The 22,419-nt window shown below is 44.5% G+C and overlaps 2 protein-coding genes across 2 annotated transcripts; one reads left to right on the top strand and one right to left on the bottom strand.

The window, feature by feature from the left end:
• Positions 1 to 334: 334 nt before the first annotated feature.
• On the top strand, positions 335 to 7,036 carry ndor1 (NADPH dependent diflavin oxidoreductase 1). Its single transcript, XM_037692268.1, has 14 exons — positions 335 to 472; positions 565 to 642; positions 904 to 1,001; positions 1,291 to 1,389; positions 1,477 to 1,578; positions 1,661 to 1,861; positions 1,938 to 2,065; positions 2,139 to 2,350; positions 2,475 to 2,582; positions 2,648 to 2,762; positions 2,838 to 2,984; positions 3,058 to 3,176; positions 3,274 to 3,368; positions 6,447 to 7,036. The coding sequence occupies exons 1-14, from the start codon at positions 335 to 337 to the stop codon at positions 6,589 to 6,591; spliced, it is 1,785 nt and encodes a 594-aa protein (XP_037548196.1). The 3' UTR covers positions 6,592 to 7,036.
• A 22-nt stretch (positions 7,037 to 7,058) lies between these two features.
• Positions 7,059 to 15,121, bottom strand: ntmt1 (N-terminal Xaa-Pro-Lys N-methyltransferase 1). Its single transcript, XM_037692267.1, has 4 exons — positions 15,001 to 15,121; positions 14,228 to 14,387; positions 13,888 to 14,140; positions 7,059 to 7,536 (listed from the first exon to the last, which is right to left on the bottom strand). Exons 2-4 carry the CDS (start codon positions 14,384 to 14,386, stop codon positions 7,280 to 7,282), a joined length of 669 nt encoding a protein of 222 aa, XP_037548195.1. The 5' UTR covers position 14,387; positions 15,001 to 15,121; the 3' UTR covers positions 7,059 to 7,279.
• Positions 15,122 to 22,419: the final 7,298 nt, after the last annotated feature.

The following is a 22,419-nucleotide window of genomic DNA, read 5'->3' as shown; positions in this document are numbered from 1 at the left end:
TAATGTATTTTGGGGTTTAAAAGCCACTGGGACGTTATGTTTAGAAAATAAACGTCTCAGTTTCTCTGATACTCCCTCAACATATGGAATGACCACTGGTCTGGGTTCCTCCTTTTTTGAACCTGTCCAGAGGACCTGACTTAACTTTTTTTTAGACTGTAGAAATTATTTGTTGTAGAAGAGAGCAAAGCAATTACAGGATATTTGGAATATATATATATATTTTTAATCAAACTTTTTTTGTATTTAGAAACAGTTTAAACTACAATCCCATCTGTTAGTGCTTCAGTCTTGAGGAGTTGAAGTCAATATTTTGTGGTTTTGTTTAGTCAGGATGTCCAGTCTTCCTGCCCTGCTGGTCCTGTATGGAAGTCAGACTGGTACCGCCCAGGACACAGCACACAGGCTGGCCCGGCAGGCCCAGAGGAGGCGGCTGAATGTCCGGATGATGTCCTTGGACAGTTACAGTGTGGTGAGTCTGGATGATGTACTGACAAAGGATGAAACTAATATTTCTATTGAATTCATTACGCCATAAAATGTGTCATTTCTTTGTGTTTTGAGGCCAATCTGATCTCGGAGAGGCTGGTTGTGTTCGTCTGCTCCACCACGGGAGAAGGAGACCCTCCAGACAACATGAAGGTACCCCGACCCACTGTAGGACTTCAGAACCATTCTGACTGCTAACACCACCTGTTTGTCAGGTCCTCAGGACGTGCAAAAAACAACAAAAATTGTAGAAACGTTTCGTCTCTCATCTGAAAGACTTCTTCAGTCTGAGGTGCTGTATTCAGCTCAGTCTTAGAGGACCTGACTTAACTTTTGTTAGATCTTTCTATCTGGATTATTGAGCATGCATCAGGATATTTTGAGCCACCTGTTTTTTCTTTGTTCTCTCTGAAGAACTTCTGGAGGTTCCTCTTTAAGAAGTCTTTACCTGCTGCTTCGCTGAGCCGTCTGGACTGTGCCGTTCTGGGCCTGGGGGACTCCTCTTACCCAAAGTTAGTTCAGGTTTTGGATCTACCCGTCTCAAATGAACCAGGTTCTGGTGCGGCTCCACAGAATAAATAAACATTTAGTAAGCTCAGAGTGAGGTAAAACTTGCTCTGATTGCAACAGCCATTTTAAGGGACTTGTAGGAGCTTCAGGTCTTTATAAAGTTCTGTCTGTAGCATCCATCCTCCCTCTTCCTCCCTTAAACATATGTTCTGATGATGATGGTACCAGGTGACGAAGAGCTGAATCTTTAGGTACTATTTTGTCAGAAAAGTTTATTTTTGTTTGTTTCAGGTTTAATTTTGTTGCTAAGAAGCTGCAGAAGCGCCTTGTGCAGCTAGGGGTCAGCATGCTGGTTCCTGTGGGTCTGGCAGACGATCAGCACGACCTCGGGTCAGAACCACAGCTCTGTCGTGAAACAAACAGAAGGCATGGTTTTCCTTTTGAAGTCACTGTTTGCTTGTTTGTTTGTTGAAACAGGCCGGACGCTGTCATTGACCCGTGGCTCTCATCTTTCTGGGAGAAGGTGTCAGTTCTGAACCCATCTCTGGCTGACGTGGTCCCTCTGAGGGAGGATGAGGCGTGAGTTCAGCTGGTTCTGTTTTTAAATTTTGTTTGTAAACTTTAACTTCTGTTTGTTTGTTTGTTTGTTTGTTTGTTTCAGACTCCCTCCATCGTTCTCGTTTCACTTCCTGGACGACAAATTGGAGACGGACGATTGTCTGACGATCCAACGGGACCGTGAGGTTCTGTCTGAGCCCCATCCTTTTTCTGCCAGGATGGTGTCCAACAGGCGGCTGACAGAACCGACCCACTTCCAGGATGTCCGGCTCATAGAGTTTGACATTTCTGGGTCCAGTCTTGAGTACGTTCATGTCCTGGTTCTGCTTCGATCTGAGCAAGGTTCTTGGGTTTGAGACCTTTCTGGTGATGATCTGCAGGTTTGCAGCCGGAGACGTGGTTCTGATCCGTCCATGTAATACAGAAGAAGATGTGCAGCGGTTCTGTGAGCTGCTCAGGTTGGACCCAGAGTCCAGATTCACTCTCAGAACCACAGAAAACTCTTCAGGTATGTCAGAAAGCTGCATTCCTTTAGGGTGTCTTTGATCCTGAAATCCGGTTCTGTTCTTCTGGACCCTCAGTTCCGCCAAGGCTTCCTCAGCCCTGCTCTGTGCGCCACTTGCTCCAGAACCACCTGGACATCGGTGCCGTGCCCCGCCGCTCCTTCTTCGAGCTGCTGTCCACATTCGCTACTAATGAGCTGGAGAGAGAGAAACTGAGCGAGTTCTGCTCAGCGGCGGGTCAGGACCAGCTGCACGCCTACTGCAACCGGCCCCGGCGCACGGCGCTGGAGGTGACGCAGAGTCTGAGTCCAGACGAGTTTCAAACTCTTTATCCAGTGATTCCTGTAATGTGCTAAACTGGTCAGAGGCCTGATTCTGGTTCAAACCCACATTTGGCTTTTGTTCTCGTTTCAGGTTCTGGCAGATTTCCCTCACACCACAGCTGAAATCAAAGTGGATTATCTCCTGGATCTGTTCCCTGAGATCCAGGCCCGGTCCTTCTCCATCGCTTCGTCTCTGCAGGTAGCTCGGGTTATGAAACGAGTGCAGAACCTCAGAGATGAAAACCTAAAACCTTTTCTGCTCAGGCTCTTCCTCACAGGCTGCAAATCCTCGTCGCTGTAGTTCGATTCAGAACCAAGATGTACAAACCAAGACGGGGACTCTGCTCCACCTGGTTGGCCTCTCTGGACCCCCAACAAGGTCCTCCTCGAGTACAACCCGTTTTCTGCTGAGGGATTACAGATGATCTTTAAAGATTCCTCTTTGTTTCTGTAGGGGGGGTCTCCATTCCTCTGTGGGTGAAGAAGGGGACTCTGCGGTTCCCCAAAGAGGCCGACACCCCTGTGATCCTGGTCGGACCGGGGACTGGAGTAGCCCCCTTCAGGGCTGTCTTACAGGAGAGACTCTCTGAGGGAAAAACTGGTGAGGTCTTGGTGGTTCAGACAGGTTTCCTCTGCTGTCTCAGCTCCTTCTGATGTTTCCTCTGTCTCTTCAGCTAACATTCTGTTCTTCGGCTGCCGCTCCGAGTCCAAAGACTTCTTCTTTCGCTCCGAGTGGGAGGACATGACAAAGGCTGGACACCTGCTCCTCTTCACCGCTTTCTCCAGAGACCAGGTCAGAACCACACAGTACCTTCATGTTGGTTATCCAAACCTGGTCCTGAGGCGGGACCAGCTGAGGTGTGGTGGACTCTGAGCTTCTGTGTGTTCAGGCGGAGAAGGTCTACGTTCAACACCAAGTGATGGAGAACTCTGCGCTCCTCTGGGACCTGATCACCAAGAACTCCGCCTGGTTTTACATCGCCGGGTGAGTCCAGTACACCTCGGACTGTAGCTCATTCACATTTCTATTTCCTTCATTTGTACTGACAGTGAGTGACGTTTGTGGATTTTGTTATGTACCGGGGACTTTTGGACCAGGACTGATGAGTTTACCTCAAACTGCCCCAGTGTTCAGAGGTTGCACACCCAAACTCCCATTGACGTCCATAGTATGCAGCTCAGTGTTTCCCCTAGGTCATTGGTCCCCAACCCCCAGGCCGTGGACCAGTACCGGGCCGCACAGAAAAAAAGTTTTGTAAAATCACCAGATTCTCTTCACCGCATCTGTCTATGACTCACTCTTGACACAGGTCAGCAGACGCAAGTAGTTACTTTCAGTTTCTGTTAGGCATGCATGCGCAGATCGGTTCTACAATGCCCGCGTGAGTGGTGAACAGAGTAATTCAACTGCATGGTCTGGAGTAGACAGGTGGAGGCGCGCGACCGTATCTGCGGATTTAATGCATATTTTTCAACCCGCCTTTCTTTCTCTCCCTCGTTCTAGTATGAGGCGGACGCAGTCTCTTCCCTCTCCTGTTCTCCTGCTTTTGAGCCCTCGGTCTGTGATTCGGAGCTCCTATTTTACAGATCTTCAGAAACAAAAACTACTGTTATGGATTTAATCAACTGGACTTTCAAAACAATCGATAAAATCTTTTCAACATAGCGACAGGGTCCTGGAGAGCCCTCTTGTCCTGCTGAGAATCTTAGGAGGATGCTGAAGACATACAATTGGATTTATGATAACAGGTTTCCTTATTTTTGGAATCGGATGGTTCCTGGTTTATCAGCATACAAGACAGCTGCAGCTAATTTGGCCCTCGGCTGACCGCTTGTGAAGGTTTGGTTCATGCTTTGAGGACTCAAAATCAGCTGATTTATGAGCTAAACTGTAAGATGGAAGAGATTTGTGAGAATCGCAGGCCACCTGTGGCTTTGGGACTCGCCAGCATGTTGGAAACGACATTGGGGGGGCTTGTAAGCATGGACCACTGGTAGAATGCACCCTCATCTGGCCATTTTGGATCTTGAAAGTATCAGTAGGACTCAAGGCTGACAAGAAAAAACAGTCTGCCTGAAAAAAATCAACAATTGTGGCTAATCTGGGACTCCCCCAATTGGCCTTGAAAACAGGCCGACATATCAATTTCACCTGGGAAATATGTAAACTAAGGAAAAGCTTTATCACCCCCATCTCCCTGAGAACTTCTGTGGAGGCTTATCAGAACTGTGCTGGCTAACCATCATCTTATCAGGACTATGGTCTATCTGGAAGTGCTTCATGGACCACCTTGCCGTCAAATGCATATGTAACGTGTTCATAAATGTGCTTGCTGGCAGAATTTTTTCGTCTTAAATTGTGTCCTGATAGGACAAGGTGTGACGAGATCTTTTTTGTAATGCCACTATCCTCTCCTCATGGCTTTTTCCCCTTTTCTATCTAAAAAAAAGTATTCTGAAAAGAGGCTGCACTATCATAGCAGCAGCTACGTGCATTCCGCCCATCTTTAAGACGACTGTACAAACATATTCTCGCTATATCTTGGTACAATGATAATAAAGCTTATTCTGATTCTGAAAGAGTGACTGGAAAACAGGTGAAGCCCAAATCTCGTTTATATGTAGCATTGATGAGTTTTAATGTGGTGAGTGAGACCCACTTGGTGTTTGAATCAACTTCCTGATGCTTGCCTCGGTCACATGGCTACTTTCTTAAAGGGGCTGCTCCCGGCAATATTCTAAACAATGTTTCTAAACTCTAAACGCTCTAAAAGAGCATAGAATGCCATGATTTCAGCTCTCTGCCTCCGGCTGCACTCTCGGCCTTGCCCACTTCTCCACTGCACAGAAATCAGCTGATCTCCATGCAGAGCAGAGATCAGTTTATCAGCTGCAGGAGGAAGCTTCTCCCACAGCTGTGAGCTGCACACAGATGCTAGGGGCGGCTGTGGCTGAGTGGTTAGAGCAGTCGTCCTCCAATGCAGGAGTTGGGGGTTCGAATCCACCAGCAATCACATACCGAAGTGTCCCTGGGAAAGACATTGAACCCCTCGTTGCCTCCGATGTGTGTCCCTTCAGTGTATGAATGTGATGAAGCTCTGATTAGTCTCTTTAGAATGATTTGTTCAATTAGCTTTGTAGAGATCTAGTATAGAGCTGTATGAATGGGTCAATGAGAGCACAGATTGTTGTAAAGAGCTTTGAGTATCTTGATCAGATAAGAAGGCGCTGTACAAGTACAGTCCATTTAAATAATTTATTTTAAATCGTGTGGCTCATCCATCAATCAGCCAAATGTGTGTTATGTCCAATCTTACTTTGAAAAACCACGATAGGGCGAGTCCATGAAGAACAAACTGCGAAGTATCGAGGGACCACTGTATTTGTTCTTATCTTATGTTGAAGGCATGTTTAACCTTTACTGTTACAACCAGAGAGTGTGGGGCTGTGTGGGAGCAGAGCGCTGCGTCTCTATTTTTTTAGCTAGTGCATCTGTGTTGCGCACTGCTAGCTCAGTGCTTCGTCAGTGCCGGCAGTTGTCGGGGGGGGTTGTGACTGAAGGACATTTCGGTAGGCAGGGCATCCTTGGACAATGGTAGAGGAAACACTGGAGCTGCATTTTCTCTTCAAACAGGAAGTGGAAGCTGCTTTGAACCCAACCTGTCTAAACCTGAAGGAGTGTCAGGAACCGCTTCTGCAGAAACATTCACAGATAAATCCTCTGGAGGTCCAACAGATCTGATGGATATGTTCCTGTTGGAGCTGACTGTGCCAGGTCAATGATCTGGGTGAGAACCCACGAATCTGAGGTCTCAGTACCTGTGTCAGACCAGGTTCTCTAGTGGACTGTAAAACCAGCTGAAACTCTGCTGACTCAGAGAAGTGGGGTTGCTGATTTGGTCGGCATGACTCCGGTGAACTTTAGGATTCAGATTAACCAGAGTTCATAAAGTGAATCAAATCAACCCGCTGTGGTTTTAAAGACCGAACGTAAAAAAAATAATTTCCATTTCTGCTTCGTTTAAAAAAACATTTTTTTTTACATGTTGTCGTTCTGTTGCAGGAGCTCCAAACAGATGCCGGTCGACGTGCGTGGCGCCCTGCAGGACGTCTTCCAGCAGGAAGGAGGCATTTCTGCTGATGAGGCGGAGCAGATGCTGGCAGTCATGGAGCAAACGGGCCGCCTGCAGAGGGAGACCTGGTCCTGACCCGTCCGCAGAGGCCAGATTACTATAAATGCCTGTTGAATGTAGGGCTGGAACTGCTCTGTAACATGCTGGGGACCAGATTATTTTTCATTTAATTTGTCTTGATGCTTGAAACCTGAAAGATAATTAATTTTTTCCATCGTTCATCTGAGAAACTAAATTATTTCTCCCGTCAGACATTGAGTAAAAGCAGAATTTTAATAAAACTACAGACTGAAAATTTGGAATTAATCTGTAATCCAGAGTTTCAACATTAAGAAACGAGAAGTTCTGTTCCAGTTTTACCTCAAAGTCAAGCCAGTAGCAACATTAACTCCCACCATCAGCTTCAAACAAACCACCAGGGATCCAAGTGACCACAGGTTGAACTAATCCAGATTATCCTGGATTATTAGTCAGGATTTCATCCAGTAGGAGGTGTAACAAACAGGAAGATTGGAAGTTGAGTTAATTTCTGACTGAACGTTTTATTTAAACACGTTTTGGGCTCTTTTTTTTTTTTAAACAAAAAAGCAGACCAGAGCTTCGTCTGAGCGTGAAGGGCTTCCAGCACCTGTTGTCATGGTGACGCAGTTCAGGAGCAGCATTGTAGCATGGACCCCACAAAGCTGCATCGTGACTTTGTAACGCAGGTAAAATCATGTCTGTTGGTTCGCCATCCACTGACGGCCAGGTGGTGCAGCGGCATCTACCGGAGCGCCAGCGTGTGCACCTGATAGATCTCCTTGGGTAAGTTCATCTGCTGTTCCTCGTGGACGATCCGGAGCCCAGCTCTGGCCACCAGGCTCCGAACGATTCCCAGGTCTCGGCACACGCTGCTGTCCACCTCGTCCGGGATTACGCCTTCGTATGACACGTTGTCCTTTACGACGACGAGTCCGCCGGGTCGCAGCGCCTTCTGGCAGCGGTGCAGGAAGTCCACCAGGTGGTCGTCTGTCAGGTGACCTGCAGTAGGAAGGTAAACACGAGTTAATCAACAAACACTGAGGCGGTTCTGAGTTAAACCCAAAGTAAAGAGCACGTCTCTCCTGAAGCCGCTTCAGGCACAGACCACAACGTGCCCCCTCCATGCTCAACTGTCTGTGTTTTTTGGCTCTCAGCGGGTTTTTTTAAAGCGCCGTCATTCAGAAACAAATATCTCAACAGTAAATGTCAAGGTTTCTGCAGAGCTTTAAAAAGTATTCAATTTGAATATTCGAGGCTTTAAATATTTTGTTTAAAAAAAAAAAAAGATAAGCCATTTGGAAATAGTTCATCAGATTTCAGCTATAAATTGTTGCCATAATGTACATTAGGGTAACGGGAACCATTTTAATAGTTGTCGATGAGTGCGTAAAAAAACGGTGTGTTGGAGGAAAAACATGAAAACGTCAGGAGCTGAGGCTAAATTAGTTCATTCAGCTGAAGATCAGGATGAAGACTCTTAAGTGTTTATAAAAAAAAATTCAAAAAAGACCTACCGGTAAACTTGGGCTGAATGGACTTTTGTGCTGTGAAGCAAGGTAGCAACAGACCCGAAACCGAGGCTCATTAATGTGATGTAGTGATGACATCTGGTCTGCGCGACCACCCGGCAGCGAAATTTAACCACAAGAAACCCATTTATTAGAAAATGAAGACCAACGATGACGCACAGAAGCCTTTTTATTTAAAAACTTAATAATAATAATGTGTATGTATTGTCATTATTGAATGTTCCCATACAATGATGAAATTGGCTCTTCATTTAGCCCACCCACCACGGGGCGGGGGGTGACCTTTGGGGGTGCCCGGGGGGCAGCTGGGGATGGGGTGTCCTGCTCAGAGACTCCATGAGATGTGCAATGACCGGGGATCGAGCTCGGAGCCTTCGGGTCCCGAGTTGGCTGCTCTGCCCCTACACCATCTTGGCCCCCTAGATAACCATGGATTGAGTTAATTTATCATGTTTTGAAAATGATACGAGGCAGCCGTCCGTCATAAATTTAATGCTCCACATAGGGCTGATTGATTTTGGAAAATGTTCTAATTGTGATATTTTTTATTTTATTGCGATTTAATATGTCTTCATGTATTTCTCAACGAACACAAGCAATAAATCAATCTGTTTCAGTTGAAAAACTCCAGTTTTCAGCTCCGCTGCAACTCTGTTTCTGCATTTTTTTGTATAGCTCCGGGATAGCAACTTGGCTAAAATGTGTGTGGGGGCATTCTTTACCGCTTATCCATTGTTCATTCAACCTTTATTTAGACAGATAAGTCACATTGAGCCTACAAGACTCATTTACAAGTGAGATCTGTTTGATTGTGTTTACCAAAGCTGTAAACCCAGGCTTGGTCACTATATTAATGGGCATTGTGTCTTTTGCTATGAACTCCGTTACTGCTCGAGTTATTTCCATGTGCCGTTTTGAATTATGTTCATATGGAGCAATACCTTCGAACAGTTCAGTCAGTGATCCCTGTCGGCTGGTACTTTGCTTACTTTAAGTTGAAACACTGGTCGATGGCATTCTAGCCATGCAACTATCGTAAATGGCTTTGTGGTATTTTGTTAAGTGTTGATAAAGATTCATGGTGTTACCTTGAGAGGTAGCAACAGCAGCAAGGCAGGTTCTGCATAACACATGTTGCGCAGCAGCATCTTTTTTATAGCCAAAATAATTCCAAACAACAGATGTGCTGCCCTCTTTGGTACCAAACTTTCAGATGTATCAGCTTCTGTTGAGCCATTGTGCAACCAGTTAAAGCGCAGTGTTGACTTCTCCCGCCCCCTGCTCTGCTTTGCTCTGCTCCGCTCACTTGCAAGTCACGTAACCAGATCACATTTCCAGTCAAATTGCAGCCTTTGCAATTAGAAAATATTGTTTTATCAATCACGATATTATTGCAAATGCAATTAATTGTTTAGCCCCAGCTCCATGTCAGCCCAGCTGAGTTCTGCTCCACGACTCTTTCGGTTCGGTGATCCACTTTTCAATGAGTTAGAATTCTAATGAAGAGTTTGTGAAGTAAGGCACAAAAGTTACGTTCTACTACGGTTCTATGAATCCCGGATGACTGCCAGAGGGCGGTGCTGGAAGCACTGAATGTTCCCTTCCCGAGTAATAATGCCAATGGAGTCACAGGTGTGACACGGATGACCAATCAGAGGCTGTATCATCCGCAGCTCTGCTCCTACAGAATCTTCTCGCGGAATTCAAAGATTTTGAGTGACAGAGAAGCTCTGGCGGTCATCCGGGATTCATAGTACCGTAGTTACATACGTAACTTTCATTCCCGTTCATCCTTCCTGACCACCAGGGGGCGGTGCTGAAAGCACTGAATGACTAATACCAACGTTGTCACAAGGAATCCTGAGCACACTTCACTGAGGACGCCCAGAGGACCCTTGCAGAAGAACCTGGCCCACGGCATGAGGGGTGGCCACGTTAACGCTGTAAAATCTGGTGTAAGTGCTTGGGGAAGCCCATGATGCAGCAGCATATATTGCTTCCAGCGGAACCCTTCTCGGGGCAGCCCAGGAAGCGGAGACGCTCCTGGTAGAGTGTGTCTTCATGCCGACCGGCAGGGGGCCGTGCCCTGCAGTATAGGCGTGGCAGATGACAGCCACGATCCAGTGGGAGAGGCACTGTTTGGAAAGAGGACAGCCTAACCTAGGGCCTCCATAACGCACAAACAGCTGGTCTGAACGTCGTATCACAGAAGTAGCTGCAACATATGCCTCCACTGCCCTCACTGGGCACAATAATCCAGACCCCTCACCAGGCATAGGCTGAAAATGTGCCAGCCTCAACGGTTGGTTACAGTGAGAGTGAGATAACACCTTTGGTACAAATGCAGTGTTTGGCCACAAGGTAACCCCAGAGCCCTCAGGGCCCCACCTGAGACATGAGGGGCTGACTGAGAAAGCATGTAGCTCGCCAACCCTCCTTGCTGAGGCAACAGCCAACAAAAAAAGCCGTCTTACATGAAAGCCTCTTGAGGTCCGCCTGCGTCAGAGGCTCGAACGGAGGGCAGCATATAGCTTCGAGAACAAAGGGCAGATCCCAACATGGTGCTCGTGGAGCCGTCGGCAGGTAAATGGTAAATGGACTGTACTTATACAGCGCATTTCTTATTTCAAGATACTCAAAGCTCTTTACACTACAATCTGTGCCTCATTTACCCATTCATACAGCTCTATACTAGATCTCTACAAAGCTAATTGAACAAATCATTCTAAAGAGACTAATCAGAGCTTTATCACATTCATACACTGATGGGACACACATCAGAGGCTATGAGGGGTTCAGTGTCTTGCCCAGGGACACTTCAGCATGTGACTGCTGATGGATTCGAACCCCCAACTTTCGCATTGGAGGACGACTGTTCTAACCACTTAGTCACAGCCACCCCAAACAACTATTATCAGTGACGACTTCATGAGATTCTTTATAAATAAAGTTATTTCAATTACAGGGAAAATTCAGACCATCCTTCCTACTGCTTCCCCTGATTCCCTGTCAGATGGTGCGGCTTTGAAGATGTTGCTGAAGCCAGATTTATGTTTGGACAGTTTTTGTCCTGTTGAGCTCTGAATTGTCAAAAATAATAACCTCATCCAAACCATCCACATGCCTGCTAGATCCCATCCCAACCAGACTGTTTAAAGAGGTATTTCCTCTAATTAATGTCCACATTTTGGATCTACTTAATTTGTCTTTAATGAATGGTTATGTACCACAGCGCTTTAAGGTTGCTGTAATTAAACCTTTACTTAAGAAGTCTGATCTTGATTCAGAAATCCTAGCCAATTATAGATCTATATCCAATTTAACTTTCATCTCAAAAATTCTAGAGAAAATAGTTACAGGTCAGTTGCGTGAACATCTACAAAGAAATAATCTGTTTGAAGAGTTTCAGTCAGGGTTTAGAGCTCATCATAGCACAGAAACAGCACTAGTAAAAGTCACTAATGATGTTCTCATGGCCTCAGACAATGGACTTGTGTCTCTACTGGTCCTGTTAGACCTCAGTGCTGCATTTGATACAGTTGATCACAAAATTTTACTACAGAGGCTCGAATATGATGTTAGGATTACAGGAACGGCTCTAAAGTGGTTTAAATCATATCTATCTGATAGATTCCAGTTTGTAAATGTAAATACTAAATATTCTTCATACACCAAAGTTAGTCATGGAGTTCCTCAGGGCTCAGTGCTTGGGCCAATACTCTTTACTTTATATATGCTTCCATTAGGTAAACTTATTAAACAGCATGGGATAAATTTCCATTGTTATGCTGATGACACACAATTATATTTGTCCATTAAACCCAATGAACCCAATCAGCTACTTAGACTACAAGCATGTCTTAAAGACATAAAAACCTGGATGACCCTTAATTTTCTCCTGTTGAACAGACCAAGACTGAGGTTTTGGTTTTTGGACCTGAGCACCTTAGGAATGAATTTTTCGGTCTTTCTCCCTCCTTAGATGACATTAATCTGTCCTCCAGCTCTAATGTTAAAAATCTTGGTGTTATTTTTGATCAGGACATGTCTTTTATCCCCCACATTAAAAACGTTAATAGAACCTCCTTCTTCCACCTGCATAATATCACTAACATTAGAAACATCTGATCTAAAGATGATGCAGAAAAACTGGTCCATGCATTTGTCACGTCTAGACTGGACTATTGCAATGGTTTATTATCTGGATGTCCAAATATTTCTTTAAAACGTCTTCAGTTGGTCCAAAATGCTGCTGCCAGAGTCTTAACTATAGGATTTATCAAAAAGGAAAGTCTTAAGCCTAGTTTTAAAACTGGATAATGTGTCAGCCTCACGGACAGAGATTGGAAGTTGGTTCCACAAGAGAGGAGCCTGAGAACTGAAAGATCTGCCTCCCATTCTGTTTTTGTAAATTCTAGGAACCACGAGTAAACCTGCAGTCTGAAAGCGAAGTGCTCTGTTAGGAAAATATGGAACAATAAGATCTGTAATATAAGATGGAGCTAGGTTGTTGAGGGCTTTGTAGGCTAGAAGTAAGATTTTGAATTCTATTCTGGATTTGACAGGGAGCCAATGGAGAGAAACTAAAACTGGAGAGATATGATCTCTCCTACTAACTATAGTTAGGGTCGGCTTGGGTTTCCTGAGCTGTCCCTTTTATGCTGCTATAGGCTTAGACTGCTGGAGGACAAACTGACCACATTTCTTCACTCTGCTACTGTCTTTACTGACTCTGCTCAACCTGTTTTGTATTTGTAATAATTTTTTCTATCCTTAACACATGTTTTTTTTGTCTTTCGGATACACCTGGACCTACCATTCTATGTTCGTTTGCCTCCCTTCCTGTCCTCTCAACCAGCCGGTCAAAGCAGATGGCCGCTTGTCCTGAGCCTGGTTCTGCTGGAGGTTTCTTCCTGTTAAAAGGGAGTTTTTCTTTCCACTGTTGCCATCGTGCTTGCTCAGGATGGGAGACTGTGACAAAGTGAAGATTCAACTTGTCTGCTGCTTCCTTAGATGGAGAACTTTACTAATTGGCTTTTATGTGAATGGCAGCACGGTGGCGCAACTGGTAGAGCTGCTGCCTCTCAGCGAGCAGGTCCTTGGTTCAAATCCCGGTCCAGGGGCCTTTCTGGGTGGAGTTTGCATGTTCTCTCCGTGCATATGTGGGTTTTCTCCGGGTGCTCCGGTTTCCTCCCACAGACCAAAAACATGCATGTTAGCCTGATGGTAACTCTAAATTGTCCCTAGGTGTGAGTGAGAGTGAATGGTTGTTTGTCTCGTTTGTCTCTATGTGTCCCTGTGATGGACTGGAGACCCGTCTAGGGTGTCCCCCGCCCCTCGCACAGTGATTGCTGGACATGGGCACCAGCGACCCCCATGACCCAAAATGGAATAAGCGGGTAAAGATAATAGATGGATGGATGAACATCTGATCGGCTGATTTCTGCAGAACCTTGGTTCTGGTTCTGTTTTTCTGCTCAGAACAGCTTCACCGGGTCAAAGCACAGAGATATTCTGTATGGGAGAACCTTCGTCCAGCAGGACAATGATCCAAACAATCCCAGCAATAGAAAAACCAGGAGGATTGGGAGCTCTTCTGTAGAGGAGCGGGCCAAAAAGACCTTTTTGGTCAGTTCTCATTTCCCAAATCATTCGAACTAATGTGCTTTTGGATTCTTAGGTGAGTTTTATTTTTTGTCTTTACATTAAAATGAAACTAAAATAAAAATAAAGACAATGTCCTTGGTCAAACTTCCAAAACCCGCTGATCTGAACAGAACCAACAGGGTCCACAACACGGCAGGTTCAGTTTCAGACTCACCGATGACCCACTGGATCCAAATGACGTCGTACCGTCTGGCCTCTGGTACAAAGTCCTGCAGACCGCAACAGATGTAGTTCCCCACCCGTTTCCCCTCGTCCCCCAGGTAGGACTTGGCCTTTTCCAAAAACTCCTGTGTCACGTCCACCAGGTCCACAGTCTGGAACAGAGGCAGCAGCAGACGTTTGGTGATCCTGCCGATCCCGGCTCCGCAGTCCAGAGCGCAGCCGGTTCCGGTCTTCCCTTCACCATCCTTCAGGGGACAGAAACCAGAGCTCAGCAGGGGACAAAAAAACCAACAACATTCAAACGAAACACTGAAACTGTGGACACGTCTTACTCCCAGGAATCTCTTCAGGAAAGCTTTGGACCCATTGATGTCGATGCTGGAGATGCTGCTGTAGCCCCCCAGCATCCCGTCCACCGTGGGGGGAACATCCTTCCAGTAACCCTCAGCGTTGGAGTAAAAACTGGCCTTGTCCTCCACAATGTCCCCCATCCTGTCCAGATAAACACAACATGATCTGAGGACCTTCTTAAATTCATCATGAGAGCAAACACGTCACAGATAAAAGTCCAGACGGAGGAGGAGACTTCTGACCACTCCATCGGTGTCAACATGGACTCAGGAGACATCATCAGACCTGAACCTGGTTCTCACTCGGAGAGAAATATCTGAAATACAGTTGAGTCCAGTTTAAGCTGTAAGTCAGTTCTGAAACGTCCCACTGAGCTGCAGGAGTCCACTTGGTTCTGGTTAAACTTCCTCCGAGGACAAAAAGTCCACCTGCTGCCCGACAGCCCGCCCACTAACTGGTCATAATGTTGTGGCTGTTCTGGGACAGCTGGTCATCACGTGAACAGAAGCCTCGCACCTGTTACCTTTTTACAGCCAAATATTACTGACAGGCTGCACTTTGAATACACACCAATATGTTGTAAATACATCCCATAATAATTTTAACATCTATCGAACTTCCTTAGTTTTCTGATGAAGACTAACTGAACGGTTAACAGAATTTAAAGACTTGCTCTTCCTCGGGAACTAGTTTAGCCCGTTAGCCTAGAAAGCTCTGATTCCTAACTTTACCGGGTTAAAATAATCAAACTAACCTGGTTTCGTGTCTCTGAACAACTTGTCCTCTTTTATTCAACGCCGGCGTCTTCAAGTCTATTTTCAATTTGAGGCCATGGCCGCACGCGCAACACGTAATTTCCTTATTTGGTTTTAGGTAGAACCGGAAGCGACGGCTCCCCCTGCTGCCTCAACTCAGCGGCTGCATCCTTCGGAGGACCCGGTCGACGTAGGCCGGAAGTCAGCGGCTGCATCCTTCGGAGGACCCGGTCGACGTAGGCCGGAAGTCAGCGGCTGTGATTTAAAAAAAAACTGTTAATACAAAAATGTATCAACTTTACAAACAATTGTCTGCCAGGGGTATATTAACAGGTACAAAAGTAAGAGTATACAAGTTAAAATGGTACAAAAGATAAAAAAAGATACAAGCCAATCTATTTACAGGTTCTATAGATAAATTCACATCAAGTTTTATTAGAACTGAGTTGGTTTTCATTGCCTTTTTGTTTTCAAGTTTAAAAGTGGTGCTGTAAAGTTCCTTGCAGAAGTGGGTTATGCTTGGCTTGGAGTTTGACCACTTTTTTGTGAATGTGGAATTTTCCCAGGAGAAGTAGAAGTTGAGTGAAGTAGATCAAGTCTTTGTCCATATCCTTATCGTCGAAGCATATTATAATGTCTTTCTCTGTAAGTTGAATTATTTGTCCAGTTTTCTGTCGTATGAGTTGTTGTACATCTTGACAGATATACACCTTTGTGTGATTACATTGATAGAATAAATGAGAGATTGTTCCCATGTGTAGGGCAGCACGTTGGTGCAACTGGTAGAGCTGCTGCCTCTCAGCAAGCAGGTCCCTGGTTCAAATCCCGGTCCGGGGGCCTTTCTGGGTGGAGTTTGGATGTTCTCTCCGTGCATACGTGGGTTTTCTCTGGGTACTCCAGTTTCCTCCCACAGACCAAAAACATGCATGTTAGCCTGATGGTAACTCTAAATTGTCCCTAGGTGAGAGAGAGAGAGTGAATGGTTGTTTGTCTCGTTTGTCTCTATGTGTCCCTGTGATGGACTGGAGACCCGTCCAGGGTGTCCCCCGCCCCTCGCATAGTGATTGCTGGACATGGGCACCAGCGACCCCCACAAGGGCATCAGCAGCATCCGTAATGTGGGGGGGACACGATGTGTGTAAGGTTTGTGTGTGCGTGCGTGCATGTGCATGCGTTAAAAAAAGGTGTTCACTAGTGAACAAAAAAGCAGCATTTCACCAAGATTTCCTTTAATTCCACACATTTAAAACATGTTTCTCACCAAGTTTGTGTAAATTCATCTGTAGGTTTTAAAGACATTTTAACTTTAATACACTTTAATACAGAGCGTCAGATCGGCACTATTTGTGTTTATAGAGAAATAAAAATCATCACCACTGGACTTTTTTACTTGTGTTCAACACTCCTCATCTAAATGATGTTTGTCATGAAGCTTGAGGACAATAAGGTGTGGGGGTTTAAAGACATTTCAACTTTAATGCACCTGAACACACAGAGTCTCTTCCACCTGCAGCGTCTTACAGCATCACAGTTACTGCTAAGATAACATGTTACAGACGTACTTCTCTCCTCCTAACATGAATATATGATCAACCCCCCGGTCAACAACTGCCCGCACAAAGCATACTACACTGGCGAGCGAGTAACACAGAGGTCGGTCCACCTCCTCCACCTGTGCGTGTTTTCTGCCGAAGCAGGAGGAGACGCACAGAAACACTGCAGGTGTTACACCATATTCCGTGACCACCGTATATTGTGACAGTGGAAACAGGCTGTTGTGTTTAGAGTTTGAGGTAACCAGGAAAACCTGGAGTGGAGTTTTAATGGTTTGAGTATTCTCCTATTAATCAAGTGGAATGGATTTGTTCACGAAGAAAGAGAAACTGCGCCGCCTGAACGAATGTTTCATAGTAAAAGTGTGTGTGTGTGTGTGTGTGTGTGGGGGGGGGGGGGGGTCCAAATTCACCTCTCAGTAGGGCTTTAATAGACTACTCAAGTAATCGACAGGTCGATTCCTAGAACATCTGCAGAGTTTTAAAATTTCACGTTGAGTATTTGCAGTTACGTCATTGCATCACGTGTCACGTGATCCCCACCGGGCTACTAGTAGAGGCTAAAAAATGGATTCCCCCCCAGCAGATGGATTGAGCGGAGCAGGCCCAGTCTTGGCAAACAGGTAGAAATGCATTAGTAGTCTGGAAATATTTCACTAAAGATGAATCTTTCGGTTCAACTACCGTAAGGAAACAGCTTCCTGACTGTTCCGAGCTCCTTGCGAACCGGTCTTACACCATATTCTGTGACCACCGTATATTGTGATCGAAGGGGGCGGTGTTGCATGCACTGTTGCAGGTCACAGAATACGGTGCAACACCGGGTCCAATCGACCGAACCAGAACCAACTTCCTTCTGACTTTGTTTCACAAACAAAAAGCAAAAAATATTCATCTCTAAACCTATTAATCTCTAAAACTAAACCTAATGCACCACAGCTGGCGGTGGTGCTCGACCACCCCACTGTTTTTATATTCGTTTTTGACGTGCTGCACGTTTCTTTCACTTTTGCAGCTTAATAATAATAACTAATAGTTTTTGTTTTCCTGTGCCTTATTTGCAGTTTGATAAATGGTAGGAGCAAAATATATGCTCCCGATGTTTTGTTGGTCTTTTTTTGTAAATAATAAATGACAGTTTTTTTTGCGGTTTTATTTTTAATTTAATTTTATTTTTTGTATCTTGAGCTCCTATGACATCAACTACTCGAGTTCTACTCGAGTTTTATTATGTTAATGTCGAGTTTAAAAATTATGTAGTAGTTCAACCCCTACCTCTCAGTATTGACTCTATAAACACGTTTTTTTAAAAACGGGGCCAGTTCTTTTGCAAATTGTTTATAGAATTCACTACTTACGCTGTCACTGCCAGGAGATTTATTATCTTTAAGCAAACAAATAGAATCTTGAACTTCTTTTAGATTAATTTCTCTGTCACAGGTTCTCTTAAAGTCGTCAATCTTGTTGTTATCCATTTCATGATCCCTTAGAAATGTGTCCATTCTTTCCTCATCTTCTAGATTTACCGAATATAAATTTTGATAAAAGTTTGAGACATAGTTAGAAATAACGTATTCATTTTCACAAATCATATTGTTAATTTTTAATTCTAGCTGTTCTGGAGTTTTTCCACTGCTGAGTGGAACTTCGGACTCATTTTATCAGTCTGATGGAGTCATCCATCTCTGCCGCCGACAAGGTCATGCAAGGTAAGAATGAGCACCCAAGGGCATATTATTCCAGGATTTAGCAGGTTTATTTTGGTTAAAGGAACGAGGCCAACATGGAGGAAGAGGAACCGTTTAAGTACGTGTTCAGCAAAAATCTCCACCCTGACATAAGGATGTCAGTGCAAATGATGGCTAATTTCAAAGAGAAATCCATCAGTGAGATAAAAAGTTGTGCTGTGAATGTTTTTGAAGCACATTCACAGGCCAAAACACCCATTGAAGTATACCCAGGTGAGAGGATTCCTGCCCAGTCATTAGAATTGGAAGGGACGAGAGCTTCGACTCCCCCTCCCAGAAAAGGTGAGAGGAAACGAGGTTTCCCAGCAGCCAAACCACAACAGGTGAGTGCCCCCTGGTCCAGACGAGATCCTAAACGTTTCCCAAGAAACCAGAGGATGAACAATCTTACCAGAAGGGGGGCGAACGCCCTAAGGGTAAAAAGTATGGCACCAAAAGTGACCCATACAACCAGGGATCCCACCGGGAACCCCAAAGAGGGGGTACTGTTTCCCCACCACGTCGGGCTGAACAGCCTGAGACGAAAAAGAAACAGCAGCAGGTCCAGAGAAAGAACTGCAGTCCTCTGAGCTCGGACGAGACAGACAGGGTGCGTCGGTTGTTGGACTTGTTGGAAGGTGTTGCCACGGACAAACAACATAACGCTTTGTTTGGCGATATCATTGCTGATGAGTCAGAGCACACAGACAACACCGTTACTGCTGTCACAGACAGTCACCATGACGCTGTTGTGGTAAACTCTGACACGACCTCACCTGAAATAGGGGGGGTACAATCACACGTCACCGACGGTGACACGTCACAAACTGAAACCTCAGAAACAGCAATAGCTGTGCTAACGGTTAAGTCCAAACAGGGTGACACAAGCAACAATGCTGCCGCTGTCATGGACAGCCACCAGAACCTTGTTGTTACAAACAATGAGAGCCCCTCAACACACGGTGAGTGGGTGATCACATACATCGATGACGGATGCCCGTCAAAAGCCGAACTCCCAGGAGCAGCAGCAACTGCACCAACGGTTCAGAAAAACCAGGATTACACAGGTGAAAGTAGACGTGAGAAGAAACGTCGGCCAAAACCTACAAGGTTCCTGTGTAACCTGATCAGAAAGGGGGTCGCTAATAAAGCTTACCTGTCGATCACACTTGAAGGGGTCGTCACACATGAAGCCCTACTGGATGGTGGAGCCGACATAACTATTATGTCAGCTAAACTGTTCGAGGAGCTCAGGACTGCCGCTAACGGTGTTCACAGGGAAATACCTCTCATAGAACGTGCTATAGGACTGCAGGGCCTCGCAGAGACGAGGACAACCCTAACAGCTAGAGCTACGGTTCACATGCAAGTTGGCGAGATGACACTATACCACCCGGTATATGTGTCTATGGTTGACTCATTCCCATTTTTGGTCGGCCAGGATTTTATAAATCGCTTTGGCGCGATTATAGATTATGGTACACTGAGTGACCCAGATATCATCCAACTTCAGAAGTTGGATCCTGCGATAAACTCAATGATACTGTACTTGACTGACCCAGACAAAAACACTCCGTCCGAAGCCAACCTGGATTCCAATCCAGACCTTAAAGCCCTCTTTCAGCTGTGCAAACAGCTAAAACTACTCAAGGGCATCCTAACTTTTGCTCATGGACCGACGTCCTCGCCCGTGTTCATGGTCCCCCATGACCACAGGGGGGTGATGTTAGTTCATGCGCATGACCACCCATCCGCAGGACACAAGGGAGATAACGCCACGCTGAAAGCATTAAAACAAGTTGCTTATTGGCCTGGAATGAAAAAGGATGTCAAGAACTACATAAAAGGGTGCCTGGTCTGTGGCCAGTTTCAGCCATCCAGACCACTCCACAGAGCACCACTGCAAAGTAGAGGCATTGCATTAAAACTACACAAGGCGTTCAATAACTCCACAAGAGACAAAGGTCTCACAAACTCAGACCTCATGGGAAAAAAGGTCATCCAAGCAGAAACTAAATAAGTCTAAGCTTAATTAAGTGTTAAGATAACAACTCAGACGCGATAACGTGATTGAATCTGACAATCAGAGTGTGACGCAGTGAAACGTTTTCTAGTTGCTTAATCACTACTTTTGTCGATGTTGAAACGTTGTTTTTCTGGGTGCTTGATCACTACTGTTGTCGATGTTGAAACATTGTTTATTTGGTTTTGGTATTGTTTCTGAACACCCCCAGCAAGAATGAATTTTGTGTGTACTTTAGTTAGAGACTAAGAAGACATTAACTATGCCAACATGCAGTTAATTTGTTCAACTTCAACCTTTGAGGAGTCAATGTAGATTAATGCTACCTTAAGTACCATAACCTACATTGGTCTCACGACGCTCAAGCCAAACCTACTCAAACAATCCTATTTGGGGGGGGGGGCTAGCTAATACTTAAGTTGAGTCTCGCCATAGACTCCAAAAACATTTAGGGGGAAAACCAAAAAACCAAAACTCAAGTCGTTCATCTAAAGGGACAACAGACAATTGAACCAAACTATATTTTGCCATGTAAATCTAACTTAATCCAAGTTAGGAATGGAAAAATAGTTTGGAATGCCCTTCTATAGGTATAAATCCCTATATATAATTTTTCAGCATGACCCACCCTTTAACTGGTACCTGTAGCTGATCTAAACCATGATAGCTTACTGTTGGATTTGATATCTTTTATATCTTTTATATCTTTTTATATCTTTTGACAAGCCTTGACATTTCTCTGATGATGTGAAATGATGCATTTTCTACAAGGTGTGTGCGTGTCTGAATTCAAGGGTTTGAACTATATTTACAGGCCTGCATTAATTCTAAAGTGTTTACTATGTTTTATATATAATCTCACAATTGCTAAGGATAATCATACACTAATTACTTCATGATATATATAATCTCACAAGTGCTAAGGATAATCATACAAGTTCACATTTGATATAATTCTGAGGGAAACAGAGACAGGTATGACACTTGTTTGTGCAGCAGGAAACAATCCTTCTTTGTTCTCTGAGTAAAGCAGCTGAGAGTTGAGGGCCCAGCAATGTGACACACTGCTCACACATTGATTAAACATAAATAACACTAAATCACAACATTCATATACTTTATACTTAACACAGGTTGAGTATTTATGCTCTCACATTAATAATAGTTCAGACACACAGAAATCATGTTTTAAAGCTCTATACAGACAGCTGGAGAGTAAGTGCTCCTGCGTTCCAACCTACAACTCCAACGTGGGTCTCCAAAACTCCATCCAGTGGTCGCCTCTGCAGTTCAATCGAGGGAACCCTCTGCATGCTGATCAATCAACACCTCCAATCATTGTGGGTTTACCGTTGTGGATTATATGACTTTTTCCAATGGATTACAGACTTTGTTTCAGAGGGGTTAAAGCGTTGCTGCAATGGAATTACCAACAACATTATGGAATTACCTAAACCGTTGTGGGATTACCTTCTTTGACTTTTGTTTTCCTCTTGCTGGATTACATCAAGATCAAGAACATTCGGAGGTGTAAGTTCATGTTGGAATTCATCCCCATGGACAGGCGATGATTTCCAAAGGGGGGACTATAGTGAACTAGACCTCCGACCTCAACCTGTCTCTGAAGACCTTCAGGGGACAGGAACTGTTATTTCATTGATTTGAATCCAGAAATACAAATTATCTCATCAAGAGACTATTTAATTGTATCCTGAATTAATCAATTGAAAGAACACTCTTCTTTTTACATTATCAGTACTATTTTAAGATATCTTGATAATCAAAAAGTGTGTTTAGTTCATACCATTTCTAAATGTTGAAGTGAACCACTCATTTAAATCAACTGTGAAACAGTATTAATGATTTTTAAACCTCATCAGATTTTTGATCATACAGTCAAATGCCTTTTTACGAAGTGTTGTGGAATAATATTTGTTCCTTTTAGAATCTGACTCCTAATTCTTATTTTATTTTGAAATTGACCCATTTCCTGTTTTACTTTGAAGAGGCTCTTCATTTCCTGTTTATATAATGTAACACGATGTAAACCACTTCTGATTGGATTGGAATTCTGACCAATCAGACCGCAGACAGACTCAAAGCGCGCTGAAAAGT

The sequence above is a fragment of the Nematolebias whitei genome, chromosome 18, assembly GCF_014905685.2.
Source record: "Nematolebias whitei isolate Nwh7 chromosome 18, NemWhi1, whole genome shotgun sequence".
Taxonomy (NCBI): domain Eukaryota; kingdom Metazoa; phylum Chordata; class Actinopteri; order Cyprinodontiformes; family Rivulidae; genus Nematolebias; species Nematolebias whitei.
The sequence above is the reverse complement of the archived record's forward strand: the minus strand, read 5'-3'. Positions and strand labels throughout refer to the sequence as shown.